The sequence below is a fragment of the Stegostoma tigrinum genome, chromosome 2, assembly GCF_030684315.1.
Source record: "Stegostoma tigrinum isolate sSteTig4 chromosome 2, sSteTig4.hap1, whole genome shotgun sequence".
Taxonomy (NCBI): Eukaryota; Metazoa; Chordata; class Chondrichthyes; order Orectolobiformes; family Stegostomatidae; genus Stegostoma; species Stegostoma tigrinum.
In genome coordinates, this window is record NC_081355.1 from 63,091,735 (window position 1) to 63,110,575 (window position 18,841).

Below are 18,841 nucleotides of genomic sequence, written 5' to 3' on the forward strand. Positions count from 1 at the left end.
ATTCCTCTCTCATGCCCCTGTAATTACCTTTATTTAACTGTAACACCATTACATCCGATTTTGCCTTCTCTCTTTTTTATAAAGTCTGGCTCATTACATAGCACTCAGTCCAGAATAGCCTGCTCCCTTGTGGGCTCCATCACAAGCTGCTCCAAAAAGCCATCCTGCAAACATTCCATGAATTCTCTTTCTTTGGATCCACCAGCAACTTTATTCACCCAATCCACCTGCATATTGAAGTGCCCCATGATCACCATGACCTTGCCTTTCTGACATGCCCTATTTATTTCTCGGTGCATCTTGCGCCCCTGGTCCTGATCACTGTTAGGAGGTCTGTACATAACTCCCATTATAGTTTTTTTACCTTTGTGGTTCCTCAATTCCACCCACACAGACTCCACATCTTCTGACCCTATGTCATTTAGTGCCATAGATTTAATTCCATTCTTAACTAACAAGGCAACCCCACCCCGTCTGCCCACCTCCATCTTTTCGATATGTTGTGAATCCTTGGATGTTATCCAACTTGAAATACAAATTAATTATTCATAAACTGGTACATTGTGAAAATACTGTTCTACAGTGTTCACATAAATAAACTGGCAAAAAAGTAAACTTTAATTTTCAATAAATTATTGTTGGTGTGCATATGTGCACTTACACATTTGGCAATTGTCGGTGGTACATGGTATGTGCGTGGGTATCAGCAGATGGGTATACATCTATATTTTATGCTGTTAGCTTTAACTGGAATGACAAATGCAGGTACATCTGCTGAATGCACCTGAAAACATTGATTACTGTCTTGATGTTAGTGACATTAAACAGGTTGATGCTGTGCTTAATTTAGTGAACACGTCTGCAATGTCTTTGTTCATCACTCCTAAAACAATAAGTAGGGCCGTCTTGTGTTGCAGTATCAGTGTCCATACCCCTAGACTGGGTTCAAGTCCCACTTGCTCCACAGGTGTGTGATAACATCTCTGAACAGGTTGAGTAGAAGAATAGGTTAAATAAAAGCAATATGAACCTGGATGGATACTTACATAGTTACTCAACAATTTGCAAATGATAACAGTAGTTTTGTGGAGAGATAATGGGAACTGCAGATGCTGGAGAATTCCAAGATAATAAAATGTGAGGCTGGATGAACACAGCAGGCCAAGCAGCATCTCAGGAGCACAAAAGCTGAGATGCTGCTTGGCCTGCTGTGTTCATCCAGCCTCACATTTTATTACAGTAGTTTTGTGTATTGGTCAGGATAAAGGCATTATGTATGTTACCATATTAGCCAAAGTGGAGCATGTGGAAGTGGCAAGTCAAAGATAATTCAAGTTAAAAAAAACTCATTTTTCAAATTTGCAGCTGAAAATTTCAAACTCTTAAGTCCCTTACTCTCTTAATATTCCCCTGTCTCTCTCTGCCTCCCTCTCAACTGAAGTCTGTCACAGTACAACATCGTCTCTTATTTATAAAACCGATTCTACAGTGCTGCTTCACCATGCACCATCATATGTCATACCAAACAAGCTATGCTTACTTTGTAAGCCAATATTATATTACACATTCTTAACTCGCAGGTGATCTTATTGAAAGATCAAAAAAGGGGATGATTAGAGGTGGCCTCTACCTCAAGATCTTTGTTTATCCTCCCTTACAAGGTTCTGGTTTCTCAGGTGGTAGTCAGAATATTCAGGTTTCTTGAATCAAATCACAGGCCAGGAGGCAAGTATACTCCAAGAGAAAACTATCACAGTATAAGTCACATCAGCACTTTTCTTTCACTGAAATATTCATAAATATCAAATCAATGTGTTCAATTCTGTTGCACTAAAAATGTGTTGTTCCCAATTCCATTTGATGATGGTTCATTGGCTTTTTGTTATCTGTTATTCAAATTGACATGTTCTATTAATTACTATTTGATCACATTTAGGAGCTCTATAGAAACTTTACTATTCAGTGAAAATACTTTTCATATTTACGTAATATATGGTTCTAAACATCACCAAGGAATGTTTTAGCTCTCCCAACGTTTTTTAGCAGTTTGAGTTTATCTGCAAATTTAACTAGGGTCAAAACTAGAAATCTGAAAATGGCAGCACAGATGGGGGATTTTCAAAATAATTTTGCACGCATCTACTGAATCCTTTTATTGTACCCTCCTTAGGAACAATCTACACTTTTATGAATTTGTCAAAATATGACCATGCTACATGACCATTTAGTTAATCATTTAATTAATAAATTTACTCTATGAAAGTTAATAATTTGTCCCCATTTTCATCTATGTCCAAGTCATCAGTCTTGGATTCTGAAAAAAAAACTTCCTGCTTTTGAATGGTGGTAAAATACCCAAGGCCATACTGTAGCAAGACCTGGACAATAACCAGATTTGGCCTGACAATTAACATACATAGCACACACGTGCCAGGGAATGACCATCTCTAATAAGAGACAATCTAAGTATTATTTTACATTTGATGACATCACCATTGCTAAATTACCCACTTAGGGCTCATCATCAACTAGAAACTGAACTGGACTAGCTATATAAACACTGTAGCTAAAGAGTAGATCACAATCTAGGAATCCTGCAGTGAGTAATTCATCCCTGCTTACCCAAAGCCTGTCCACCATCTACAAGGCACAAGTTAGCAGTTTGATTGAATACTCCATGTTTGCCAGGATGAGTACAGCTCCAACAATATTCAAGCTTGACAACATCCAGTAAGCCTGTTTGTTTGGCATCACATCCATAAACGTCCATTCTCTTCACTACTGGTACTCAGTAGCAGCAATATGTACCATTTACAAAATGAACTAAAAAAAATCACCAAGGGTCCCTCAGCAGCAACATCTAAACCCATAGCCACTACCATCTAGAAGGACAAGGTCAGCAGCGACATGCAAATGCCAGCAACTCAAAATTCTCCTCCAATCCATTGATGAGCCTGATTTGGAACTATATCACCATTCCTTCTTGTTGCTGGGTTAAAGTCCTGGAACATCCTTTCTCAGGTCATTGTGGGTCTGCCTATTAAAAAAGAAACTGGACTGCAGTGATTCAAGAAGTCAGCTCATCACCACATTTTCAGAGGCACCTATAAGGGCAATAAAAGTAGCCAGCAACACTCACATCTCACAAATGAATAAAAGAACAAACCTTTTTTTAGCAAAGAAGTAACTAAATATCACATGGTTCCTTCATTTTACTACTGGTCCTAAAGTTCACTTTCAGAAAATGGGTGGATAATCATCTCAAATACTTCAGATTTTGATTGACTCCTCTCTCTGAACATTTCTCCAAAGATTAGCAAAATGTTTAGTTTTAAATGTTTTGACTTAAAAACTGCTAACCATCTTTTACTACTACTATTAAATACCAGAGGTAAAAGATTGATTAGGCAGGGTCCAAGCATATAGTTTTCTAGTCAAGAGTTTTATTCCAACTTACACATCACAAAACCTCAACAAACTGATTACTTGTTCCTCATATACATCTAGGATATTATCCAGTTATCCTTTAATTAACATAGCCTTCACCTGTCCCCTAGTTCCATTTGACCTCAGGTATTCCTGATTAACCTTACTTGATACTAACATTGCAGTCCTGACAAAACTGTTGTTACAGATTCCATATTAAGTTATGAGATTTTCATTCTCTCTTGAGATTTCTGGCCACCATATTGCTCACCAAACCTTTGTTCTTATGTGGCAATGCCTAATTGTTCCGATGAATCCTTTCCAAGACAACTTCTCAACTGGAAGCTGGAATTACCAGTCTTCACCCACACACGAGAAAGCTGTTTATGATTTTGAGATGCTGTTGATGTTTACTTGTTGGCTACAGGTTCTCCTTGGCCATGTGAAACTTTTGTTTATGCCATAGTAGATAATCTCAGTAGATTCTTTCTCTTTGCTTTTGGGCTCAATTATGAATCTAGGAAGCCCAAAGAAATATTCTGCTGGTTACTGTTGACTGATTGGCCCATACAGTTTGTTCCTTGGAACACATTGAACTGCTTCTGCTATTTCAAGTATGTTAAGTGATGCAAACATGATAATTGTTGATTGTGACTTAAGTATGTATTTTCAACTCTGCTTCACTCTATGTTTCAGTGTTACTTGCAGTATATCTTTAATATTGGAAGTTATTCCATCTGAACAATGTAATTTCATATTCCTCGGACATGTTATTTAATCTGATGAGAGAGTAACACTTGCCCCTTTGCCAAGCTTAAAATTAACGATATGATCATTGACATGGGTTGGTTCTGTCAAACTCAGTTTGGTGAATTGTCAATTTGTGTGGAATGTCTTGAGTATTTTTTTCTAATGGTTGTAATTCTATAGCATTACCATTTTTCCATGAGTAGCTTTTCCTGCTCTGAAATTGCATTCTACTTCTGCACATTTCTGGAAGTAATCTATCATAGCTGGATATTGTTTGTGCTTACGAGGATGTTCTATGTTGCCAAGATTGGATTTTAGCATCTGATGTTTGACCTTGAGAAACTAGAAACGGTTCGGAAAAGATTTCTGAGGATGTTGCCCGGGTTGGAGGGCTTGAGCTATTGGGACAGGTTGGATAGGCTGGGGCTACTTTCCCTGGAGCGTCAAAGGCTGAGGGCTGACCTTATAAAGATTTGTAAAATCACAAGGGGAATGGATAGGGTAAATAGGCAAGGTCTTTTCCCCAGGGTGGGCAAGTCCAATACTAGAGGGCATAGGCTATGGTGAGAGGGGAGATATAAAAGGGACCTAAGGGGCAACTTTTTCAAGCAGAGGGTGGTGCATAAATGGAATGAGCTGTCAGAGGAAGTGATGCATGCTGGTACAATTACAACATTTAAAAGGCATCTGGATGGGTATATGAAAAAGAAGTGTTTAGATAGATATGGGCCTTAATGCTGGCAAATGGGGCTAGATTTATATAGGATATCTTGTCAGAATGAACAAGTTGGACCGAAGGGCCTGTTTTCATGCTGTATATCTCTATGACTCTATGACCTACTCTTTTATATTGGCATGTATGTTTTGATTTGGAGCACTTATACCTTATAAATCAGATAGATTCTATTACTCACTTATGAAAAGGTTGTCCTTTTCCTCTCAGGATATATTTGTGGAGGTTCCTGCTTTCCACTCCTACACAATTTTAACAGTTTTCTCCAGAATCAAATATTCTTTGGAGTGTAATAGATCTGACAAACGTTCATTAATAATTATAACAACAATTCTGTTTCTAAAGAATTTCTGATTTCAGTGCTCCACAGTTACAGTTTTCCACTAGTTTGTGGAGATCATTAACACTATTATTTATTACTCTGAATGCCAGATTCTTCTACTGCATCTTATTATTTTGAAAAATTCTTTATTCTCAGAATAAAGTCATCATCAAAAGCTGTGAGAGCATTATCAAAAGCACATGCTTCTTCTTTTAAATCTTAATGATTTTTAACATTCTTATTTGTAGGTTGTATTGAATACAATGGGTGTATTTATTTCTTCAGATTAATACTAAGTATTTAATTTTGAAGCAGTTTTATGTCTTAAGAGTTGTTTCCTCCAAGATATCCAACCTTGAGTTTTACTTAGCCTATTTCTGATATTTAACCTTTGCGATAGTAATACTTCTCCTGCCATTTTCTGCTCAGAGTGATTAGATTGTCTTCTTACTTTTCAACTGTTTTAATTTCTTACAGTATCTACATACTGCTATATTTCTGAATTTAAAGCTTTTAATCCTGAAATAAGCTGTTTTAATCTGTTCTTTTGAAGATTTAACAATGCCATTTGGCAATTCTGTTTTATTTTCTTCTAATGAAGCTTCTATTCAACACCAAGTCCAAGGGCCGATTCGGGTAACAGAGGTAGTAAGTCTTAACAAGATTAGTTATAAGTTATTAGTCAGCCTTAACAAGAAGAGTTATTTATCTTAATAAGAAAGAGATAAATGTCTGGTGCCTGATAGCAATGGGTACATGTTACTGTGGCTAGTTAGACATAATAAACAAGATTATGGTGACATCTGTCTCCATTGAGCTCTCAAGCTAAACTTTCCCTTGCTCTATCCAAGACAGTTTGGCATTGTCAGATTGGGTAGAGATTCAAGCAGCATCCAACATTAACTCTTTCAGGACCATTGCCTTACCTAAAGTGCCCTGTACCCTAGCATTGTTTTCAATGTTTTATCATAACTAACACAAGGATAATAATTGTTTCCCTGCTTCAGTAGATGAACATGGAGGCCCTTTACTCTTGAGCAATAACATTTCTGTAGCTTTCCAGCTGTCAGTTCATTCTCTCAATGATTGTAGCAGAGACTCCTATCTTGCCATGAATTTTAATAATCAGGACATTGTCACCTGGAGGAAATATACCTTAACTAGACAGATTTTCTTCTGAGCATTCAGCAGCCTTCATGTTCCCCTTGTTGTGACAAAAGTAGCATGTCAGCCTCTTTGAACTAAATTTGACCTCCAAACCCTCACTGATAGATACTACAGACACTTTAAATTTAGTTTCAAAATTTCATTACCATGCTGCTTTCTGTGCAAAGGTAATCACACTCTTTGAAGCAATTCTTTGATGGACTTCACCTGCACCATTTTGAATATATTTGAAAGACATCAAAATATAGGGGAAAAAAATCAGACTTCAAAGCAATGTTGTATAATTAGGTATTGAAGTACTAGATCAGTACTTTTCAATTACTTGATGTATATAAACTTGGAACTAACAACTGTTCAGTTGAAATGTTAACTATAGAGGTATGATTTTCTTTAGTTCAATTATTGATAGTAAAATGACTAATGGATATGTATTTTAAAACACTTTTGTAGAATTATAAAATCCCTACAGTGTGGAAAGTGGCCCATCGGCCCAACAAGTCTACACCCACCCTCAAAGCATCCCACCCAGACCCATCCCCCTATAACCTACTTAATCTACACATCTTTGAACACTACAGGCAATTTAGCATGGCCAATCCACCTAGCCTGCACTTTTTTTGGACTGTGGGGGGAAAGCAGAGCACCGAGAGGAAACCCACGCAGACTCAAGGAGAATGTGCAAGCTCCACACAAACAGTTGCCCAAGGATGGAAATGAGCGCAGGTCCCTGGTGCTGTGAGGCAGCAGTGCTAACCACTGAAGCACAGTGCTCACATTTTGGTCTTCCTTCTAGCCTTAAAACTTTGATATAACTTTACATGATTTCAGATACTGTTTATTAGCCCAACCAAATGACTATTATCCATATTAGGGGTGTAAGCAGTGAGATTTGCCAGATGTATACCTATTGTTTGTTGGAACACTGGAGGTAAGCCTGTTCCTGTTGCTGTTGAACAGTTGCACTCTTACATGAGAGAATATTACATGAAAGAATAAAGTATGAGTCCAGTATTTCCTCTTTCCTCTCTCTAACCTATAATTTGAAAATCCACTATTGCTACCTCCAATAATATCAATTAACTCTCACACACTGCAAAATGAGCCTGGGTTTTCCTGTTCGTTCAGTCACACATTGAATAAACTGGCTGAGCATTCAGAGAAGATCTATACGTCGATCTTTCAGTCATAAAGTTCTATTCATTTTTTAGTTTTTTAGAGTTTTTTTTCCTTTCTAATATTGTGAATTGACTTCAGTTACATACTGCTATACATATGGAATCTCAGGACATGAATATGCCTACTATTGGAAATGTCACAACCGAAGTAAGCTCGCCATTGGGACAGCAACTCCAAATGATGTTGAGTTTCACTTGATCAGCTTTTTTGAATGTACAATTAGGCAAAATTAAGTACCACTGATGATCTGGTGATTGCAGCACGCTGCTGTACAGGCGGACCTGGTGTCTTGTGCAGGAAGCACAAAAAGTTAGTTTGCAGGTGCAGCAGGTAATTAATGGAATTTTTTCCTTCATTGCTAGAGCGATGGAGTTTAAAATGGGATGTTATGATGCGGTTGTATGAGGCGCTAGTGAGGCCACATCTGGAGTATTATGTACAATTGTTGTCTCTTTACTTAAGAAAGGATGTACAAGCACTGGAGGAGATGCAGAGGAGGCTCACTAGGTTGATTCCAAAATTGTGAGGGTTGCCTTATGAGGAGAGATTGCATAACTGGGGCTACACTCATTGGAATTTATAAATTATGAAGGGAATAAGATAGAAGCAGGGAGCTTGTTTCCACTGGTGGGTGAAACTAGAACTGGGGAGCATTGCCTCAAAATAAGGGGGAGCAAATTAAGGACTGGTTGAGGAGGAACTTCATCACCTAAAGGGTTGTGAATCTATGGAATTTCCTGCCCAATAGAGCAGCTGAGGCTTCCTCATTGAATGTTTTTAAGCAAAGATAAATAGACTTTTGAACAGTTAGGGATTCAGGATTATAGCATGCAGGTAGGTAGGTAGAGCTGAAACAAAAAGATCAACCATAATCCTGTTGAATAGCGGAGCAGGCTCAATGGGCCAGATAGCCGACTGCTGCTCCTATTTCTTATGTTCTTATGTAAGAGGCGAATACAGATGAGGAATTCCCTGATTTGATTCTTAATCTGTCATGTTCGTTAGCTAAATTGGCTGCACCAGGAAAAAAAACTTTTGAGTTTTGCAGTGTGAAGAGGGATAAATTACTTGACTTTCCCAATTTTGAAGACGGTGTCGTTGTCTTATTGTATTTTCTCACTTCTCTTTTCTACAAGACTAACACGACTTGGCATTGTCATTTGTATTTGGTATGCAATGTGCATTGCCAAAAGCGCACTTGTGTGAAAATTAGTTAAGCAGAGAATGAGATTTTGTTTTAATATCTCCTTGCTTATGTCCTGAGTCATGCCAACGATAAAATTTAAAAGTAATCACTCGGCTGAGATACTGGAGCACGTAACAACATCGAAACAATATCCTGTCAAATAAACATGTAGATATTTGAATTTCTTTCTCATAAATCGTGTGAAAATATCTGATTATTTATTTGATTCAGTTGGGAATTGTTAATCAAGTCCTCAATATTATGGTAGTTTATTTTTTTTTAACAGGTCAGAGTTCTTCCTCTAGCTTCTTTATTCAGGGACAATTACCTCAGTCACTGTCAGGAGCAGAGACTGCACACCTTAACAACAGTCTACAGTCACATTCCCTTGAAAGCCCTGGCTGCCTTGATATAACAGGTGCAGTTTTTTTCTTATGATATTTTAATACTTAAATGGAAGTAAGGGACTTTGCTGTTGCAGAAGAAACAATGTTATATTTTCTTTCCTTCACTCTTTATCGAATGTTGGGTGTCCACTGTTGTACTCACTGTTCTGTGGGACGTAGCTGAACTTGCAAGCTAAGCTGACCCTCCCATCTGCGTGTTTGAAAAGAATATTGTTCAAGCTCACTGATATCAGGGTTGCAATGTTGTAGGTAAATACAGAGGCCTCAAAGGCCTGTGCCAATCAACACAGGTATGAGCTCTCAGTATTGACACTTTAGGTTCCTCATTTTCTTAACGTGACTGACTGATCCCACCACAACAAGGATGCCAGGCCCTTTCCAGTTAACTGTTTCATTCCCCTGTAACTTTTGTCTTCCCTTGAATCTTTCTTCCATTCTTTGATGCTTCTGAAGTCACTCCACACTGCATCATCACCAACCTTACTGCTGATTTGCCTGTGCTGATCCCAGACTTCCATGAATACTATCATTTTCCTCTTATTAGCCTTGTGTCATAGACTTCAAGAAGAAAACACATTGACCTGATACACAGCTGCACAAAACTGACCGTTACACCACACTATAAACAGATATGAATTGAATTGAATTGAATTAGCTTTATTGTGACATGTACTCAAGTGAATACAGTGAAAAGTTTCCAGTCGCTGCATTACAATACTATCTTAGGTACAAAGGTAGTTGGGCAGAGATTCTTAAGATCAAATTCTTAGGCAATAAAAAAGTTAGGAAAGTAAAGAAATAAATAGTCCAGCATTATGGGTCTTAGGAATAAATCAGAAAAATAAAGAAGTAAAAAGTTCAGAATATCAGTCTTTCTAACCTGGTCCATGTTGGCACCTAGCCTCAAGGGAGACCACCACCACCTTGCCACTGCCTGTGTCGGGTCCATCAATGTAGGAGTCGCCCCACTTTAGGCGCCATTTCTTCACCACTGGGCCCGCTTTGCTTGCGCCACTGAACCCACACTCACCCTGCAACCGAGAATCCCTAACTCTGCTATCAAGCCAGGCTGGCCGCAGGCCATGAGTCCAACTTCAGCTGCAGATGTTGCCTTGCCAGTGCCACCAGCTTGAAGAATTTGCTGCCTATAGAACCGCCTACATTTACATTCTCATGTGGCATTGACTTTCTCTAGAAGGCAGAACTTTACTAAAACCCTGTTTCATGCCAATTCATGCTATACAAATATATTACATGTACCAGCTCCAATAGGATGGTCTGAAGCCTGACACACTGGAAATATGTCACTGATTCAGCATCTCAGTTCACCAACTGAAACTTGAAATTTCACTTCAGTCCTAATTCAGTCACCCCCATTGCCATTGCTTATTTTTAATGAGCCTTCTTGGGGGTTCCAAAGAATACCTTCCCCGTCCAAGTCTTTGTTCCCATTTCTAGCATCTATCCATGTTTTCTCCTATACTTGAACTCTCCACATCACACTCAGACTTTGGATTGTACATGCCTAACAACAACAGTCCAACAACAATGGGGCACCGTGGTGGCTCAGTGTATAGCACTGCTGCCTCACAGCACCAGGGACCTGCATTCAATTCCAGTCTCGGGTGACTGACTGTGTGGAGTTTACATATTGTTCCTGAACAGTGGGAATGATAATAGCCGCATTGATTTAGCAATAAAACATATATGAAAACACAAATCATTCAGCAGACTGCTTTTGGATTCTTTATTTTGATAATGAAAATTATTGGGCTTTTTTTGAAACCATGAAACTTCCTAAAAATGGATTTATAATCTTTGTGTGCACATATTAATTAAAACAATCCTGCCCTGTATACTTTAAAACACTCTCTGGGTAAAATAGGATATTACTTGCGTAAAAAAGTGAAATTGTTTGTTTTTTCCTGCAGCTACTCTACCAAGAAGCATCAGTTCTATTGGCACTGAGAGTCAATACCAAGTTGAGTAAGTATTCTGCATATTGGCACTCTCCTTATCTTGTGTAAGCTATCTTAAATCAACATTTCAGTCTTAAGTGGATATCGGTGCAATGTTAGTAAGCCATTTTCTTGGCCTTTAAAGCTGTCTTGTCAACTTGTTACTATCAACCACATTCCTGAAACACCTAGTAACATCCAGCACAGCCACAATGGGTTTTCACACCTTAGTAACATCTTACATAGAAAATATAAACTTAGTCATTAACCGAAATTTATAGATTATGTTGTTGGCACAGAGCCCCACAATGCCTCATTTAAATCCTATTGTTTCAATCTTATCATGTTCCACCACATCGCTGTCCCTTTAACTCTAGTCTTTTTCCGAGGATGATGACTTCAGCTTGTACAAGGGGGCATAGCTACAAATTGTGGGGTGATAGATTTAAGACAGATGTCAGAGGCAGGTTCTTTGCTCAGAGAGTGATAAGGGCGTGGAACGCCTTGCCTGCCAATGTAGTTAACTCAGCCACATTAGGGGCATTTAAACAGTCCTTGGATAAGCATATGGATAATGATGGGAAGTGTAGGGGGAGGGGCTTAGATTAGTTCACAGGTCGGCGCAACATCGAGGGCCGAAGGGTCTGTTCTGCGCTGTATTGTTCTCTGTTCTATGTTCTATGTTAGCTGATCTTCAAACCATTAAGAACTTTGGAGGCAGAGTCTTCCAATGTGAAATCTAAGTATAGCATGTTGAGCCAATTAGCAGTTCACTTCTTATTGGGGCAGCTACGGGTTTTCTTGTATGATCATTGTTTGCAGTTCATTACTTAAGCATGTAAGTTGTTATATAATTTGGTTGGGCAATCTTACAGAGTGGGTGAGCTCAAAGTTCTTATTGCCTGGCTGGACCCTTCCAGGATTGAAGGTCTGAGCCCCATAATTGAAGGCAATGCAACAAGGCTGCAGCGTTGTTTAGTGTGTGTTGGTCACTCCAACAACCCTGCACTCTCCTCCCCCCTGCCCCCAGCCCAAGGGATATCTAACACCAAGCAGAAACTGGCTCAGCTTTTCAATGATTCTTCACACAATATTCTGCTCCAGACTGTTCAATGAAAAAGAGGAGAGATCCTCTTCTCAAATGATAGTGGAGGGAAAGGCCCCTACCATGCCTGGGAAACTTGAGTGAGATCATAGTACAGGTCACCATCCAGAACTTGTACAAAGGAACTTGGATCCAGTGCAAGAAGGGGATGAATGATCCCTGATGCTGAGCAAGTTTAACTGGCTCTAACTTCTCAATACAAAACCACATTCATAGGGACACACAGTCACATCAGAGGACGCTCGTTAGCAAGTCGCAGAGCACATGGCTCATAAGCACTGAATGTCTGACAGCTACCTCATGCTGTCAATGTTCTAACAACTGCCGGGAAATGCATTTCTTAATCACTTCTTAAGGACAGCTCAGAACCTGGCATGGCTATGTGTAACCATCAAATACTTATGCACCTATTGCAGTCACATTTGGTCCTTCTTTTTCTTTGCTTGTGGGTTTAGATCACTCTCAACAAAAGGGAGCTGGCCTGGGCCAGCAGAAGGATGCTATTTTTTTGCATCCTCACACCTTTCAAGAAGGGTACCTCAGAGTTGGCAGGGGAGGACCCATTCTGACCTGCACCTATGGAGAGATAGGACTATCACCAGAAGCTAGTGAGGTATCCCACTTTATGCTGTTCTCAGGTGTGCCCTGTAAATATTTGTTTACATAAGCAAAGGCATGAACAGCAACTGATTCTTTCCCTCCTCCACTCTAAATATTAATATCCACCAGAGAGGACGAAACACAAGTTGCCATAATCTCAAGAAGGCACTAGCATGGCATTAACCTGTGCTTTCCACAATAGCAGAGAGATTCACCTCAATGCATCCGCTATCCAGAGAAGGTCTAGGGTCACAATCTGGTGAGCACATCACTGGCACAGGTCCACAGCTGCCAGAAGGTGCAACACCCAAGGGTTCTAATCCATGGAGGACTGCTGGAGGTTGGGCACCTGCTGATGTCCATGTACATAACATGCCTCTTATTTGAGCATGAAACATGCTGTACATTGTGTGAAAGGCAGAGGAACAGCAGGGTGCGCAAAAACCCTTGGTGAACCAGAAGGAAAGATATAGGAGGCCACCCAAGTATGGTCTACAATCATGGTTTAGGAGAAATTAGTGCTTGCCAGCCTCTATGGAAAGTTTAGCACCCCAGGTCCAGCAGAAGATACAGTACTGCCAAATGTGCACTCAAACCTGCAATTCATCGCAGTAGCCATGGGTGCACAGCATCAATTGCAAGGTGAGAGGGGAACAAGGTATCTTGACCTTACTGGAGGTACCCATAAAAAGACACGGAGGTGTCAGCAGGCATCCATATGGAGGAGCTGTGCCAACCAGGCATCCTTGAAACTTCATCCTTGAAGTGTCCTGTCTTTCCACCTCCCACTACCAGTGAACTCATTGCCTCCAGTAGTTCATGTTCAGGAGGGAGCCACTGAACATATACAAAATCCCTCAGCAGGCTGGGGCCCTCCAGGACTTGTGGCCACTGAGAATGCACACAAAAGTCATGTCAATCACCAGGATGTAGAAATAGGTAGGCTGTCTCCGCCTTACCTATAAGTTTTGGATAGTAGTACCTAGATGAGGTGGGAGGCAAAGAAAATAGTAGATATTTGAGAGCATATGGGTGGCACAGGTGATAATTAAATGTATCATAGTTTGCACTCCAAACTCACACTATTGTAAATAGATAACTTAGTGTGGAGCTGGAGGAACACAGCAGGCCAGGCAGCATCAGAGGAGCAGGAAAGCTGATGTTTCAGGCCGGGTGCTCTCTGACTCCAGCATCTGCAGTTCTTACTATCTCACACTGTTGTAATATTTGTTGTAGCTTTAATACATAATGAGTGCTGTCAACTTTATCCAAAGTCAATGGGATGGAGTATCTTGCCCCACCAGAAGATGATGTTAATTTTCAATCAACAAACCTTTCATTGTCTAACATCATGGGCAATGGGAAGTGCCTAATGTTCTTGTGAGCAACTGAAGCATAGACTTAGCAGTTGGGGATTGCAGGCAAGGCTCATGAAGCTGATTTCAAGGACAGTAACCTTGTCCGAAAAAGTCAGAGTGAGAAAGCTGATCCTGGATTCACTATGTTACAGAGAGAGTAGGAACTGCTGATGCTGGAGAATCTGAGATAACACGGTGTGAAGCTGGAAGGGTCTCGACCCAAAATGTCAAACTTTTCTGCTCCTCTGATGCTGTTTGGTCTGCTGTGTTTTTCCACCTACACACTGTGTTATCCCTGGATTCACTATGTTGCAGGCACCACAAAGACAGTTTATCTGAATACTAGAGAAATATGTACCTAGTTTGCAGGGTGCAGGGAGGAAAAATATTTGCCCTTGCTGGGGCCTTCATAGCCACATAAAACATTCTCAAAGTAAGAGATAGGCAATGAGCTACTGACATATGAAAGACTTCATTCACCCATTGGAGGTGGGAGGGAACATTTGACTTGCCCTTAGCAGTGGAGGCACAATCACCGAGGATGCTCGGGAATTGCAGTGATCATTCTACAAACTTCTTGTTCTCTAGAACTGTAGGGATAAGAAGAGGATAAGGCAATTAGTAGTATCAGGCAGGATAAAGGAGAACTGGGATTCATCTTCCAAAGTGCCCTAATTTGCCTCTTCTTTGACTGAAGCTTGACCGATAATCTTGCTTTCCTCCAGGAGCCCGTGATCACAGGACAGTGTAGTGTTGTGCAGGTAAGTTGTGCGCAATTAATGCTTTATCCATGCAATTCAATGCTTCTTAAAGATCATAATACAGATACATTGAAAGTTAAAAAGTACTCTTTGTTTAACAAAACAGTGCAAAATGAAATGATTTTCAATCAATGATCAAAGTTGTGGTAAGGTAAGAGTGGGCTTTCAGCCAGCTGGCTTTCAGAAGCTATACATTAAAGCAAGCTTGTATTCGGATCTCAATCTGCCAAGAATTGATCAGCAATAACATTTCCGTGGACAAGTTGACTAATTCGGATTTTTACTGTGGCTTCTTCCCATTGATCGCCTGGCCCCTGTCATGATCATCACCTTTTCCTTACTCATCAGCCAAGACCTCTGACTCCTGAATCTCTTTGCAGCCTGAGACATTGTCTCTTTGTTGAATGAGCTTGTGGAGGACGTTGCACACACCAAGGATATGGAGCACTGTTAATTGTAAAAAAAAACTTATTGATCCAATAACTCCTGGGAACTGAAATTTGGAGCTAAATATTTCTGTGATTTACCACCCATTCTTGGTTCGTTCTCAGCTGGGTGCAATACTGCTATTTAAGCACCATTTTCAGGATTTCCTGCTATAATGAGAGCATTATCCATGACCACCAAAATATGGACAGGTTTAAGTAAGTATTAGGTTCATTACAAGGGTTCATTTACCTAAACAGTAGGGCTACTGCCTTTGTTTCTACAATAATCTTTCCTTTCCTGGTATTTGCAGCATCTTTTAGTGTTAGATATAACTTCAAAGTAAATAATATTGCCATTTACTTAGTGCTCTTGAGCAATACATATATTTTAAGGTAGCTCGCATTCGCACCGGGCTTATTAGTCAGTGCCCTCTGTGAATTTTGCTTCTTGCAGCAGCGAAGTAGACCAGTAACATTTTTTATTAGCTTGATCATGGGATTTCGGCACCATTGGCTAGGCCAGTGTTTATTGCCATTCCTTTTTTTTCCACTTGGGAAGGTGGTAGTGAGCATCCTTCTTGAACTGCTGCAGTCCGGTTGGTGGAGGGACACCTATGGATCTATTAGGAAGGGAGGTATAGGATTTTGATCAAGTGATACTGAGGATATGGTGATGGTTTTCCAAGTCAGGACAGTGAGTGTCTTGGAGGGGAGTTTTCCGATGATGTTATCCCCCTGTATCTTTTTGTGAATTATCAGTTTAGATAAATGTGTCTATTAAATTTTTAACTGTTTCCATTGACATGCTGCAACTAAGTGACAACAAATTATATTTGCATTTCCAAACAAAACATCAGCACGCATGTAAGGTTGTAATGCAGAAACTGTTTTGATTGTCGCCTTACTTTGCAGGGCTGAAGGAAAGCCAAGAAGATCAAATACCAAATCTCGACCAGGTAATTAAGTATTGCTTGATGCCATAGTAATTGCTCTCCAAATGTACATTTATCAACAATCGCTTGTTGAGATGATGTTTCGGTCTTTTTGTCTTGTTTGTTTAGATCTCCTACAACTAGGCTTACTTCTGCCATTACCTTCTGTTGGAATCAGAGCTTGCTTGAAGAGAACAGGAAATTCCTTAAGCTCAGGGTGGCAATGCCATAGTCTACCAGATGTAGTGCTTCGAAGGCTGAAGGATCATGGTAGTTATGTGAAATTATAACCAAGGGAAACAATAGTAAGGGAAAATATGCAGCAAAGATTTTTTAAAAATGTATTCTATACATTATTACATGCTAGAGAAAAGAATTATTTGTACAAACTGAAGGTGGCTGTCAAGAACATTTGAAGACAAATATTGCTGTTAGATTCTACTATTAGCTTATAAAAACCAAGTAAATAATATGGAAGGATCGGAAAGCTTTAATGAAACGATAGACGAAAAGTTACTCATTAAAATAAAAGCTGTTGAGTATCAGAATGAAATTTAAGAATGGCCAAGAAATTGTCTTAAGGATAAAATGTGGGGTTAAGCTTGGTAGAGTAACGTTAGGATAGAAAAAATACTGAAATAGAATGCTTTGAGGCTCAATATTGGAAAATCCTGTTGCTGCACTACATCCAAATGCTTGTTTCATTTGATACATCACCCCCAGGAGTAGTAAGAAGGTGATACTTTTCACCATTTACGCTTTTCCTCAAATTAAGAGGAATTATTTTCTTAGGTCTCCTAAAAGTTTCATTGAACACACAGTGCGTTTATTGGTTATGTTACTGAAGAGCTCTCCACGGTCAATAAGGCTGTTTGTGATATTAAGAGGAACAGGGCTTCACCCAATTTGTATCTTTGAGTCTGATTGTTTTCAGTTTGAAAATTATGTTCAAGGTGATCACCTCGATCATCCATCAGGCATCCTTAGATGACAGGCTGTATACTGTAAACCCAAAGATTTTCACAGTGGAATCAAGCAAACCTGCAGAGCCCACATCAGCAAGGTTAAGAACCATTATAGCTGGTTGCCATTGATGTCACCTGATCAAGATTAGTTCTTGCGAGCTTCCTGATACAGAATGACTGTAGAATCCTTTCGTAAGAGTTTCTCGCCAGCGAACTAAATGAGTTGGTGTGTCTGAGATATAATTTCTTCTGTTTGGTTGTATATATCAGCTCACCTCTTGAAATTGTTTTTACTGAAATTGTATTGGCCCAGATATCCTGATGGCCAAGAGTCATTGGAGCACATTGACTGGGGCTGCACATTGAGACTATGAACTATCCCGGGAACAGCTGACTCCAGGGGAATTGTCATCAAAATTGAATTTTCCAATGGGAAATATCCCAGCAAAACAATCCTCTGTGAAAGAGTCCAGGAAGAGTTAGAGGATCTAAAATATGCTGTAACTCCTGGGTAATTATTAAGCTGAACCACCAATGGCAGCCCCCAACCCACCCCCCCACCCCACCACCCTAATCACCACCTACACCCTCCCACCTACCCCACCAACTGAGAGACCTGACAACCACCTCATGACACAGCCAGAGATGCTGTGGCTCCATGTCACTGGTCTGGTCCAACTCTCAGAATCAATACCCTCACTCACCTGCCATTCTGATGTTCCTTAACCCAACAGCCCTTTTCCCAATAGTCAGAATCAACATCCCCTTCTGCACTCTACCAGACCCAGAAACCCTCCATCTCCCTATCCACCCTAAGCATTCAGACACCTACCTAGCATCCTACCCACCCTTGGCACCCCATCCACCAGGCATGCTATGGGCTTTATCCACTTGGAATCATACCCACCTGCACCCTATCCACCTTGACCACCTGACATCACACCGAATTGACAAACCAACTACCTGATAGCCAACTCACCTCCCGCATGGTACCCTACCAGCCTCTCCAACTGGCGAACCACCCAGCTGCCACCCTACCTGCCTCCCCACCCACTTCAGCCACCTGGTAACCGCCCCGGAACCCTACCCAATTTACCCCTTATCAGCCTCAACTACCTGCTACCCTACCCACCTCACTCACCTGACACAGTTCCCATCTCACCCAGCTAGTACCCTTCAATCAACTGCCACCTTAACCTTCAATTACATTACCTAGTCACTTACCGTACTTATTCTCTCACAGTAGCTGTCAAGTGGCTGACTATGCTGCTGGACATTACATCTCAGAACATGCCACAATGACTGCTACAGAGATTTTCTTTACTGCTGGATTTTTGGATTCCTGGACAGGCTCTGTCTAGGAGTCTCCAGCACAGAAGACATGTAAAGGTTAGTGGGTAACTTTTAATCCAACCAGAGTTGGAAATTGGGTTCCTAATCCTGATCAGAATATTTGAATTATTCTTCCTACCTGTGTATAGAATGTGAACAAATGAGGAAGGCTACTTGCTACAGTTGTAGTATTCCTAATTTTCTTTACCAAAATTCATTTTTTACATGAAAAGAT

The 18,841-nt window shown here is 40.2% G+C and overlaps 1 protein-coding gene across 2 annotated transcripts in view; it reads left to right on the forward strand.

The window, feature by feature from the left end:
• Positions 1-18,841, forward strand: part of nek10 (NIMA-related kinase 10) — a 239,310-nt gene that overhangs the window by 195,162 nt on the left and 25,307 nt on the right. The window contains exons 29-32 of one of the 2 annotated variants that reach the window (XM_048523358.2): positions 9,047-9,178; positions 11,099-11,153; positions 16,290-16,333; positions 16,439-16,579. In XM_048523358.2, the coding sequence (XP_048379315.1) occupies positions 9,047-9,178; positions 11,099-11,153; positions 16,290-16,333; positions 16,439-16,579 (372 nt within the window). The remainder of the gene's footprint in view (positions 1-9,046; positions 9,179-11,098; positions 11,154-16,289; positions 16,334-16,438; positions 16,580-18,841) is intronic. The other variant, XM_048523368.2, reaches the window with a different exon arrangement.